Source organism: Strigops habroptila, chromosome Z, assembly GCF_004027225.2.
Source record: "Strigops habroptila isolate Jane chromosome Z, bStrHab1.2.pri, whole genome shotgun sequence".
In the NCBI taxonomy this organism is placed as follows: domain Eukaryota; kingdom Metazoa; phylum Chordata; class Aves; order Psittaciformes; family Psittacidae; genus Strigops; species Strigops habroptila.
In genome coordinates, this window is record NC_044302.2 from 58,437,419 (window position 1) to 58,450,258 (window position 12,840).

Consider the following 12,840-nt stretch of genomic DNA (forward strand, 5'->3'; position numbering starts at 1 on the left):
CTCTTACACCTTGATTGATAGCTTGAAATGAGTATTACAACAGCTGGTGCCAAAAATGACTACATTTCTCTGTCATCCTTATAAGACCTTTACATGTTCTCCTAGAGCAAGGTTTAGAAATTGGTTATTTGCAATAGGAGAAAATAATTTCCTACCTGGCAGCCCTTAGTAGCTGCAAAGTTCCTCTCTCAACACGAGCACAGTGACATTTTGCTGATGTGGAAGATTGAAATGCAATGACAGGAAAGACCTTCCAGCACATGCTATGCACCTACTCCATGTGTAAAAATCTACTACAGGCTTCTTGGACTTCCTAGAATTTTGATCCAACGCTGGCACACCTGAAACTGAGGCTCCATTTTTATTTAGACAGGCATTACTTTTTCCCCCCCCCCTCTTTCTTTCTAAGCTCTCAGGCACTCTGGGCCATATGCACTGACACTGCATGCCTGTTACAGCCTTGAAACTCAAGAGCATAATGAGTGATTCAGACCAAAGTTTGCGTGGGGGAAGGTGGTGAGATTCAGCACCTAATTTAGGCTCCATAGTAAGCTGTTTGGATATTCTGTACTTCAGCACATCAGATGAATATCCTTTTGATGCTCTCTGCCAAAGAACACAGCACTCCCGCACTTCACAAGACAGAGTTTTAGCCTCAGCTTTTTACAACTACATGTGAACTTTACTGTAATAACACCCAAGAGAAAGAGACAGATTTCCCATGTAAGTTGCTCACAGCACCAAGATTTTTGCATATTCATCCCTCTAGGTTGTCTGTGACAGTCTAGCTGCAAAGTTAGAGGAATCACGGAGCTATATCAAGCTCGTTTTAACTCTCATTTAATAACATTAATTATTGTTGTGTCACGTAGCAGCTACAGAATTGCTAAAGCATTTTCAGCCAGTTCTGTGCTATCACCTGCGACCTGATGAATCCAAAATACCCTGGCATTGTCTTCCTGAAAGGCTCGTGCTGACCTGCATATTTTTTGAATTTGTTCCAATTTCCAGCAGTTTCTCCAAGGTTTGTTCAGACGAATACGCATTTGCATTTGAGGCTGTTTCCCATAACAAAAGGACACAGTCTCTGAATGTGGTCTTTGTGCTTTCTCTTTGACCCCAGTTATTTGTTGCACAGACGACACGTCGCTGTTGCAGTTCCCTGGCATCTGTAGTTACCGTCGCCACTAATCCAGTAATTTCTAGTCCACATTTTAGGGCCATGCCAGCCAATCACTGCTGTTTGATTGCCTCCTGTTGCATACCACACACTAACCAAGCCTTCAAAACAACAGTGAAACTCTGCAGCTCTACAGAGCTCCATTAATTTTCTTAATTGAATCAAACAGTCAGAATTTCCTTTGTTTCATTTGTTCTCCATTTGGAGACACATTTTTTACTAATAACATACGAACTACATAGATTCACCACAAACTTTGATAATTGTACTCAGTAAATACACAGCCTCATGAAGATTAGCTTTATATAGGTGATCTTCTCTGGCTTCTCAAGTGGCTCACAGCAAGCATCAATAGTCATTCAGATAATTTTTAAAGTTCTCACCAAATGTTTATATGTCATTACATTATGCTTCAGGTTTTTGACCCGATAGCTTCTTGTATGTGCTGTAGAGTATATGCAAATTTTGTTAAATAACTCATTTTGTGGTACTCTGATGATGTATCTGCAGAAAAACAGTATAGAGAAGGAATGAGAGATCTTTCCACAGACGCACTGGAGTTAAGTGTGATCTTATGTTTTTCCACACAAGACTGGAAGCCTAGCCCTCCTGAAGTAAAAATGAGTTTTGCTGTAGATTACAGCCACAGGTCTTGATTATTACAGGGTTTTGCTTCCTTTGGTGTTTTACACCAATCATGGCTCAGCAGGAGCAAATCCCATGACAGATGTGTATCCTACTGCAGAGGCCTTACTTAACATTTTGCTGCACCCAGTAATATTTGCCAAGCATGTTTAAGTGGTGTAAAGGATTCTGTGGGACAAACTGGTCAACAAGTATGTCAACTTTAGCATTAAAATAGCATTTAACATCAGGATGGTCTCTATACAAGAGCTACTGAAAGTGCCTGATAGTCACCTCAAACTGAAAATGAGAAGCTAATACAAACATAGTTTACAATGATCATACTATAAGGGACAGAGGAATTAAAAATTAGTTTGGGTTGGGGTTCAGCAAGCTGACCTAACTCCAAGCAGAAAACTGCCAATAGGGTGGTAGTGAGGATATCCTTAGGAGGCAAGAGACATTTTAACTGGGAGAGAATGGGGGCTATGGGCCAGGGTAGAGCTGAGGACCTAGGATGTATGCTGTTGGTGTTGGATAAAGGCTATAGCTGACTTTGGAACAATAACTCTGGCCTTGACATAGATATGCCAAGATGACTACTATGCTCTGAAGTTACAGAAATGTACACTTTGAGAACTAAGAAAACGTACCCAATATTGAACAAAGCCACAGCATTCCCTGAATGAAGTAACTGCTTAGAAACCATTATTTATGCTGTGCAGAAAATTGTCAAACTTTCTGTTCAGTGTTTATCACAGATCTCATACATTTAACCCTGGAAAAAAAAGGGTGGGGTCTGCAAATGAAATAGAGAATACAGCAAACCCTCGCAGTGAGAAAAGAGGAGAAAGCAGAAAAAGGAAAGGAAGATGTGCTGTCTTTCGGAAATTTCAAAGCCATGTAGGGTTTGGTTGTTTTTTTATTTTTGGTAGGGTTTTTTGGGGTTTTTTGCACAATGCAGTTATGCTTTTCTGTGAACATGACAGGGTTCATGGGAAGAATGTTCAGTGTTTAGGAGCTTTTACGTTACCGATAAATGTTATACATAAAATGCTGTGTTCTCTTTTCTGCATTTCTCCCATTCTCCCCTCTGGCACATTTTCCTCAGAGCTTCTCACTTCAGCGGTTGAGAGGCATTTATTGCCAGGATCTTCTATCCTTATTTATTCAAGCAGAAGAACTACATCTACTGCCCAGAGAGAAGGAAAATCATTAAAGTGAAAAAAAGTGTTTCTAAAGAGCTACAAAGCCTCACTGCTTAAAGGCCTTACAAAATAGAAAAGAACTACCTGGCAAGAAGATCGAAGAGCAGGCAGTATTGCTTAAAATCCCCAGGTTACTGCTTCAGCCTGTGTACAAATTATCCCTCTAGAGGCCAGCAGAGTATCAAAAAAGTTTCCATGAACTAGACCATACTGCTGCAGACCCAAGTCTTACCCAAACTATTAACATTTAAAACTTCTTCCAGCTGTCCAAAGGCTGCCTTTTGCACTGAGACTGAACTGTCCTGCAATTACACTAGGAATGTAAAAAGTGTGACATAGTATTACCTTTATTATGGATCTAAATTCCTTACATGGGGTCATGGGTGTTTGAAGTAAGAGTGCTCAACAAAACAGACATATTGCCTTCATTCACATACGGAAGATCTGCTCATTTAAGCAGTGTGTTTGAGATCAGTGCATGCTTAGGAGAAACAGTGTGTACTGTGGTCAGAGCCGGGAATGGGACTCTACCGTACTCCAGCACTTATTTGCTGTCTCTGAACTTTTTGTCTTGGTGTTACCACCTGTAAAATAGATACTGTAATACAATGCACAGCTGACCTGGAAGAAACCTCCCGCCTCTTAGAAGTGATGAGAACATTAACTACTGTAATCAGTTACATGGAAATGCCTCGTTAAAAAGTGCAACAGGAATGCAAAGCAATGAGAAATTTGGCAACTGAAACAGGTATATGCATGCCTTAGTACTTCTTCTCTAATGAGCTGATCTAATTCTTTCACTTTGTGCAGGTCTTACTCTAAGGCTTGCTCCTGCAGTGCTCACACAGCCACATTCCCACAGAAGTTTGCTTGAGGAAGGCCTCGAGATTCAGCTTTGTGTGTTTTGTCTTGCTGCCAGGAAATATTATCCTTTTAATTAGCAGGTCCATTTCTTTGATAAGTGTTTAAGTGGCTTCAGTGCAATTTCATCTCTTCAGTTGTCATCCAGCACTTGGGAGGTAAGGAAAAAGGAAGCAAACACTGAATTTTTCCATCATTTCTACAGAGGGATATTTCTGTACTTTTGTGGGTGGGCGGATGGATGGATAGACAGACGGAAAAGGGTGTTTCCTTTATGGGATTCCAATAATTGGTATGTGGTTTACATTCCATTCATCTGAAGGACTCTTATTTTAATCAGAAACAGGCTTGGGCTACTAAACTACCTCTAGTGCTCGAAACACGCCCCTGCTTTCAGCCAGTGACTTTTCTCACATGCATCTTTTCTTTGACACCCACAGGCCCCAAAGAGTAATGTGGTCATTTACCACCAAGAACTCAGCGTCAGGTCCTATAATAGGAGTTGGTTCAGAGCCCTCTTCCAGGCAGAGGTTTTCTGATTGCTAGCTTCACAAGCAGAAGGACTTTACAGTGTGGTATTTGAAATTGGCATTGATTTCTCGCAGAGGGTTTGGGTGGGTTTTTTTTTCCTAGGCTCATCCAGCTCTGGGAAAGCCCTGTCTGGACAGTGTCGTGGAGGTCTGGCAGCACAGCTTGGTCTTAGTAACCAGATGCTAATGCAGACAACTGCCGAGAACAGCCCCAGATTTGTCAGCTGGACTTGCTGCTGTGCATTAAGCACAAATGAATGAGGGGCTAACACCTTGTCCAGAACTAGTCAGGCTAAATAAACAACAACACAAGACAAATTTCAGCTTCGGAGTTGGTGAAAATGTGGAGAACTTCAACATTAACTGCTGTCATCCAAAAGCAGGGAAAACATAAAACGACTTTTGTAGTGCTGTTATTCAGAACTCTCTCTGGACCACTTGCGACAGGCCTGAAGAAAACCCTAAAATCTCTTAAAATCCCGCTTTTCCCCATCAGCCAAATTGTTCTGCTGTCCGTATTTGTTCATCCTTCACTTTTAATTATGCATGCCCTAGCATAATTATCTTTTCTGGGCCTCTGTTGATTAACCTGTCTAGATTGCAACTGCACACGATTTGCAGATTTCCATACGGTCCACCCTTGACTGCACAAAGTACTTCATGTCACAACCCCCTTCAGTGCTTACCATTTGGGCAGGTCTGTCGATCAGCCCAGCAGATCTACTGCAGGATGCTACACAAGCTAAGAAAGGAAGAACAGTTTCACAGCTCAGGTCGATGGCAACCTGGGTCCATCACAGATCTCTTGCCTCGTGCCTCAGTTTCCCCATGGGAAAGGGTAATAGGGACAGATCTGACGTCAAAGGGGAGGCTAAGCCTCTCCCTCCCTTCTTTCTACATGGAAGATGTGAAGTGGGAGGTCTGTGGCACTAGGATGTGGACACAGACAAGAACAGCACAGTTCTTTCCAGCTCCATGCATCCTGCAAAGACAACAGGCAACATGGCTTTGGCAATTCATCAGTCATTGGCATGCACCAGGCAAGTAAAAATTGCTAATGTCATGAGGGAAGCAAAAAAAACATCCAATAATTCTTCCTTCTACCCTGTGATTCAACAGCCTCTTGGCAACATGCATTTCTCTGCTGTTTATTCAGAATGTGAGACCTTTGGGACATAATTTAGCACTGGCATTGGCAGATGAGAAGTATTTGAAGTTGGGTTCTGGGTTTCAAAGTTCTCAGCAAAATCCTCCACCTACAACCTGACAATTTCCTCTGTCTTGCCACAGTGAAGCAGGAACATCTCTCCTTGGGCAAAGGCCTTTAGATTGCTAGACCTTTGAGAAGTGTGGGTCCACACTGTGCTACCCAGGGCAAGGAGATCATTGCTGCATACCTGTCACAGGACATCTTAAGTGAATTATGTTACTACACTTTGCCCTGCCAGGGTTTTCACTGATCTTCATCACTCAAGCTCCAAGATTTCTGTCTGAGATTTACTTTGAAAGAGATTCTTTCATCTTGATTCAGCTCAGAGCAATAATGAAGTTAATCCTATAAATAAATGGGTACTACAGTTGAGGTGTTTGCTACATTGCTAATTTCGAGTAAATGTATCAAGATCAGTGATATCCTGATCACTGAATACTGGATTGAAAACAGGATTTGGAGTGCTCAACCCTGTTCTGGCCAAACTATCTCCAATTAGATGAATTGTAACATTTTGTAACGCTCCCTGGTGCTGTCATTTGGGTTTCACCCACAGTTATTGGTTTGGTTCATTAGCATCCCAACTGCCTTCTGGGATTTTGTTGTTGTTGTTGTTATTTTTGGGTCCCCCCCCCCCCCCTTTTTTTTTCCTGCCACGAAATAGCCCAGAATTTATTTTGGATGATGAGATTTAGCACAGAGCTAGCATTTGCTATAATAATGCTTTGCTGCTGGACACCCATGGTTTTCCAGGGTCAAAGCATTTACTTATGTTGGACACCAAAACAGCTTGATACAAGGAGTCTTTGGATTCATCTTTTCTGGGGTGACTACAATGAGTTTGTACCACATTTGATTAAAGGAAGGTGAAATGCTGAATGAAGGTGAATGTTGGTCATGCTAAACTATGACTGATGCACCACAGGAGACGCCTAGCAGCACAGTCAGTTCCTTTAATCATTCCCCAGTATTCTCCCTGGACTGATCAGGCAGCACCTCCACACACCAAGACCTATAATCCAGCCTTTAATGTTAATTAAGGTATGACTGCTTAAACTTCTGTGGGTTTTTTCCATTCTCTTCCTTTAGCTGGTCACAACTGTTCAAGTGTTGCTGAAGGTTATTCTGTTTAAGTATTAAAAAATGCTTAGCTAAATAGGTTAGCTTATTTGCTTTTGCTGATAGTAGCAGTCCACCCACAGAGCCCTTTCAAATCTCTTCAGTGTTTTGGAAACTGGATAAGGGACTTATTCAGTGACGTGCAAGTTTTGCCTGAGCCAGGAATGAAGCATGCATTCTATGAAATGAGAAATAACCTCAGACCACACACAGAGTATAATTTCTGAACTTCAGCTCGGGCTCTCTTCCCCTTATACCCACACACACATACACACACTCCTGCTAAAAAACAAGATGATGACTGACATCCCTAAATCCTTTAAGCATTCTTCTATAGCTAAGAGCAGAGGGAGGTTTTCAGAGCTTAGGTGGCTCATTATTAGCAACAAGCTGATGAAAAAATGGATTACATGGTATGTGCATACCATGCCAAAGACAAATAAAAGCCAATGCCATCTAAACACAGCTTTCAAGAGTAGAAACTGCTGATGCAAACATATTAAAGCTATTTTTACTGCATAGCAAGATGAAGAAAAGTCCTCCCCACAAGAATATTTCCTTAAGAATAATGTTCATTCTGTCACTCCTTGTTTAGTTAAGCTAAAATCACTGAGTACTTCTAATATTATTTTCCATTATAATCCAGAGAAATAAAACAGACAGGTAAGTTTATTGCATATGAAAACCTCACATCCTTTCCTCTCCCAAGCATGGCTGGTGAGAACAAACTATACACAGAATAGGCAAAGGGCAAACTTTTCCACAGCTGTTACTCCATTGCCTCAATACCACCTCCAGAGCTTAATTCTCCACAGCCTTACAGCAAGTGAGTACACTTAAACACTGAGATGTTGGCCAAACTCCTGCTCAGCTCTCCTTGAACATTTCCATTATGCTGGTCTAAAAGAAGTAGCTTCATTGCCTTCAACAGGTCAGGAGTTCTCCTGCCTTACAGTTGTAGCACCTCTGCTGAACTGCCTCTGCAGAGCTTAAAATGAACAAGCAGAGGAGCTTACAGACTGATTTCTGTACCTCTTTCATTGCTGTGTACCTGACCAGTAATACTGCCATACAACTGAGCCATTGATATCTGCTCTATCATCCTGGATACTCTCTATCTGCTTATGCATACAAATATACATTTATACTTGTATTACATACACTGCTGTTACTTTCACCAATAGTTAAGCTTGCTTAACGCTTTCCATTATAGGACCCTGCTTTCAGTTGTTTATAACTTTGCCAAACTCTAAGTGCTCAAGATGAGATTTTCCATGCTGAGTGTCTGCGTCAAGCTGACTTTTTTCTGGTAAGTTTCAACTAAAATAGTACAGCTGTTCTGAATATGGGGTCAAAGGGGAGCAATCTCCCTCTTCCCTATGTTTTTCTTACAGCTATTTCACTGAGAATCTGTTTTGTCTGCATGCTTTGGGAGAGATATTTGGGGTGGGGAAAAAGGTGTTACCTTACTGTAAGGGATAAGAATGTCAGGGTCATGCCCAGCTGAAAGCCTGCCGAATTTTGGCCAAGTTGCAGAGTTCTAAAAACAGTGTTTTATTCATGCTCCATATAAATCTCCTGGAGAGCAGCACCATTGTTTTCTAAACACTCCACTGAAACAGTAGATGACCCTGACCTCACACACCTCCATGTCCATCACCAGATTGTGTGCACATCCTTCCCAAAGACGAACTGAGCATCCTCCTGATCACAATATCATCTATAGGGCAGTTTGGGACTTCTCATGCAATTTCTGGTCCTGGCCCCCAGGAGCTGCTGTGGCACCAGAACTAAGAGCTGAGAAATTCTGCCTGTTGTACCATAAATACCCGTTGATGGCGCCCAGACAGTGCACTTGAGGAAGCTTGTTAGTTTGGAAACAAGCCGAAGAGCTTGGGGTAACACAAAAGAAATGGAAAACCAGAGAAGACTCTGCAGACTCCAAAAGACTGATGCAACATAGCCAAGGCATAACGATCCATTGTGTAAAATACACAAACACTGTCTCCAGACTGTAGAATAGAATCAAAAATACAAATATGCCTCTTTTGTTTTCAACCAGTTTCTGTGACATCTACTAGCAACATCTTCTTTCCGTTACTGGCTGGTCCACAGAAGAGACTGCAACCTATTGCTTCCGGCTTTAGCTACTTCATTTGTGAATTTGTGATTCTAAATGCTCATTATGATCCATGTGGGAATCAACCACCTCCAAGTAATGGAATTCCTTTTTTTTTTTAATCTGAAAGATTTCAAAAAACACATTGTCAAAACTGCACAAGAAATATCAAAGTTATAAAAACACTAAAACAAAAATGAGAGGATTACAAATGCTCATGCAAACTGGTGTAAATGCATCATGGTACACTATTCAGCTGTATGCTCACCAATACTAACTTTTTCCCAAGGACATCAACCTTCTTCTCCGCAGAGGACACCACAGTTCTGAAAGATCCCTTTATTTCTTTCCCTTTCAGATTTTGAGTTTTCCTTATGACTGTTCTAGCACAAAGCCAAGAATGAAGAAATTCCAGGTTGCATCCCAGATCAGCTGCAGTCTCTGTGGCTGTGAAGAGGCCACAGCTGCACATCTTGACTCATCCAAACCAAGCTACTGGACAGCTATAATCTTTTCTAGTTAATTCCCAGTTCCTTGCCTGAACAAAAACAAAAGGTAAAGCCAGACACACATCACAGACTTCACGTCTGTTGCCCTGTAATCCTGCAAGGTTAAAAATGGAAGTTCTCTGCTACCAAGAGGAACAGACTGCAGCTTTCCAGTGGTTCTGAACACTCATTTCTCGCTTGAAGGAATGAAACAATAAAAGATAAACCGGTGACATGCTTAAACTATAATAGGTCAATTACAGAGTGTTTTATTGCTCGCTCTGAGTCTTTAACACAAAGTCTTCTATTAAGATGAGTCTTGGGATTTCCATGGTGAGGAGAGTAAAATAAAAATATCTCATTCTATTTTTTAAAACTCCCTTAAAACTTTCTAAAATTATTTTCTTACCATGATTTTTTTTTTCCCCCAGACACATCATCCTCAAGACTACCAGGAGACAGCTGTCTCTTCTCATGGTAGAAGCTAAGACTTCATGTATGAGATGAAAAACTGTAGCCATGCTGAACCTACCACCATTGTCTAAATACGTAACCACACAGAAAGAACACTGCAACATTGCTAAAAGGCTAAATCTTTACCTTTCTTGAGCAAGGGTGGCAGAAGAGTTTGACATTCTGGACATCGGGATCTCCATGTGCAAACAGATTCCACGTCTTGGGCTTTTTCAGTCACTAGCTAGGATATTCCTCCTTTTACTGGTATTCATGAATGTTAATATGACCCTGAACCAAAGGTAAAAAAAAAAAAGATTAAAAGAAACCAACTTTAAACAGCTTTCCTCATTATCACTGAGGATTTTAATTTTTCCATTACACAACTAGTAGCAAATCCAACTTTCCCCTTTAAATGCCTTCGTACTACTTCTATCTCCACTAATGAAATGGAATTTAAGAAGAGAATCCCTTCATACATACCCATAAATGTTTCAAGACAAATACCACTGTCTAGGCCAAGCACATTTTCCTATTTAATTTCTTCTACCTTGTTCATGTTTTCAGCTTACAAAGGATCAGAGATGAATGCCACTGAATTCAGGCATTTGCTATGGATGCAAGTTATGTTTTTCCAGTGTTCTCTTAGCAGCCTGATGTTCCTGAGTTTGAAATAAAGTGCCATCAGATGGTGAATCACCCAATTACAACAATTTGATAGAACCACAAAATTCTAAACCACAAAATTATTCTACTTTCCTGAGGTTCAAACAACAGTTTGTCAAGTATGTAGGCAAAATACTTACTATTTGTTTTGCCACAGGCCTAAAATGTGTATCATATAATCATAGTTTCTTTCCATATATGTTAGAAATCGATTATATTGTACAGATAATCTACAATATAATTGTAATTTATACTACACATACATATGTATAGTATATAATATACAGAGTATATATATTATATATAAAATATATAAGTATATATATCTCATATATATAATATATTATCTACTGCTAATGATCGGGGCATGTAGTAATGTCAAGTAACAATATCTGCTATAAGGAACTTTGATTCTGGTTTTGTCAAATACTGCATAGAGTGACACACCAGAAGCAGAACGGAACCTTAACATTTGATTAAAGAGAACATATGTCTCGGTACTCCCTCCAAGTATAAGAGTCCTAAATTAGAAGTAGCGTACTGTAATACAGCAACATATATAATTGCAATTACAAAACAATGTGGGGCAGAGAGGGAGGCAGGAGGAGACTGAATTACTCTAGCTATGCTATTACAGTATCTGCACACAGACGGACTTAGCCAAGTTCATATCTGAATCTACTGCGGAGGCGATGAGACCAAAGCACAAAAAAGCAGTTTTAAGAAAACAGCTTTCTCAGAGACACTTAAATTACATTCCCACATAGACCACATTATGAATTTGGGGTGGTTTTTTGCCATGAATTATAAAACAGAACAACTAGAAACTCTGCTGGAACTTCCACCACAGCCTGGATCACAGGCAGGCCAGCTCTGCCAATGGTTGTGAGCATTTGCCTCAAACAATATAAACGGACATCTGGTATTTGTTTTTAAAGTAATTGGCATAGAATGATTTTCAGGGTGATATAGGAGATCATGTTTACATGAGCATTCACTTGATGGAAACATCTTAATATCAAACCATAAGGGAAGAAAAGCCCTGTAGTATAAACAATTCTGTTGAAGTAAAATAAAGATTCATTTTGAGTTGAGCTGGTATTTGTTTAGCATCTGAGCTATCCCCACTGCTCTGCCGTTGTCTTTAATGGATGCAGTGTTGGCGATTGGGAATGTTGATATCAAATATACAACTAGCGTTCAGCCACTGGAACATGCTGCAATAGACTAGTACAAATTCTAATGTGATTACACTGCATGTGTGCATTTTCAGAAACCAATGCTTTAGTGCAGCTGGCCTGCTCATGCTCCAGTTTTTGTAAGTTATGTGTGCAATCTTAATCCAGTCATACTGCTTGAGGACGCATGGTCAAGTTCTGACCTCTTGATTCTACCCTCTCAGCTCAAGCAAACTCAAAGAATAATTGAGATAATAATTTGAAATGGAAATTTAGCATTTTGGATGCCAAACAAACAAAGGTTAGGATGTTAGCAAACAACTCTGAAGCCCTGCAATCATCTTGTTTAGATGTGCTCTCCTTCTCTTTCAGAATTAGCTGGCAGAATCACACGAGATACAGACTCATTTAGCATCACATGGACCCAACATGATCTACAGGAAAACAGGCATACCTCTTAAGCGCTCTGAATTACTGCCTACTTTTCTCATCTGCATACCTAGACACCCAGTTTTGATAGAAAAAATTGCATTTCCTGAATTACCATAAGCCAGTCATCAATTTTTCAGGAAGGTAGATTCTGGCACAAAGTCAGATGTGCAATGGTCATTACTCTTTTTCCGTAGAATTGCACCAAGTCAAGATGTGCAACTTGGAATGGGTAAATGCAAGGAGAGAGAGTTTTCATAAGAATATTACCTCATTTGTTGCATAATCTGGAAGGTATGCGGTGAATAAAATATGCAGGGCACTGCAGGAACAGAAAAGTATGTAGCAGCAAAGGCAGTTAAATGCTTCCGTGGAAGAACAGAACCCCCTTCTCCTTCTGCTGTCAAGATTCCTAAGCAAGTAACTTAAACCATCTTTTTCAGATGTAGTATGATGGTCTTTGGAGTATCCTGTGATACTTTGATTGTGCTATTGCCAGCTTCCTTTCCCTCCTATTAACGCTGCTTTTACTCACTGTGCTGAAGCCATGGCGCTGGCATCAGCCTGCCTTTCAGTGCTTGAAGTCATGACCTGCTAAAGCTGAGCAAATACATCCTTTCAAACAGTTTTAACATGTTCACAAAATGTTTGCATGCACTCCCTGACTTTCTCAAACATATTCATTATCCGAAATTATTCAGTATCCCTCCCCTAGACCAAATATGAAATCTGTGTACCACATGGCTACTCCCAAGTGTAGTTATAAGCATAGCTC

The 12,840-nt window shown here is 40.5% G+C and overlaps 1 protein-coding gene across 1 annotated transcript in view; it reads right to left on the minus strand.

Annotated features, from left to right (window-relative positions):
* Nucleotides 1-9,939: 9,939 nt before the first annotated feature.
* The window catches only part of ERCC6L2 (ERCC excision repair 6 like 2), a 61,970-nt gene continuing 59,069 nt past the window's right edge, over nucleotides 9,940-12,840 (minus strand). The window contains exon 18 of the mRNA XM_030511844.1: nucleotides 9,940-10,083. Within this exon, the coding sequence (XP_030367704.1) occupies nucleotides 10,054-10,083 (30 nt within the window). The 3' untranslated portion in view covers nucleotides 9,940-10,053. The remainder of the gene's footprint in view (nucleotides 10,084-12,840) is intronic.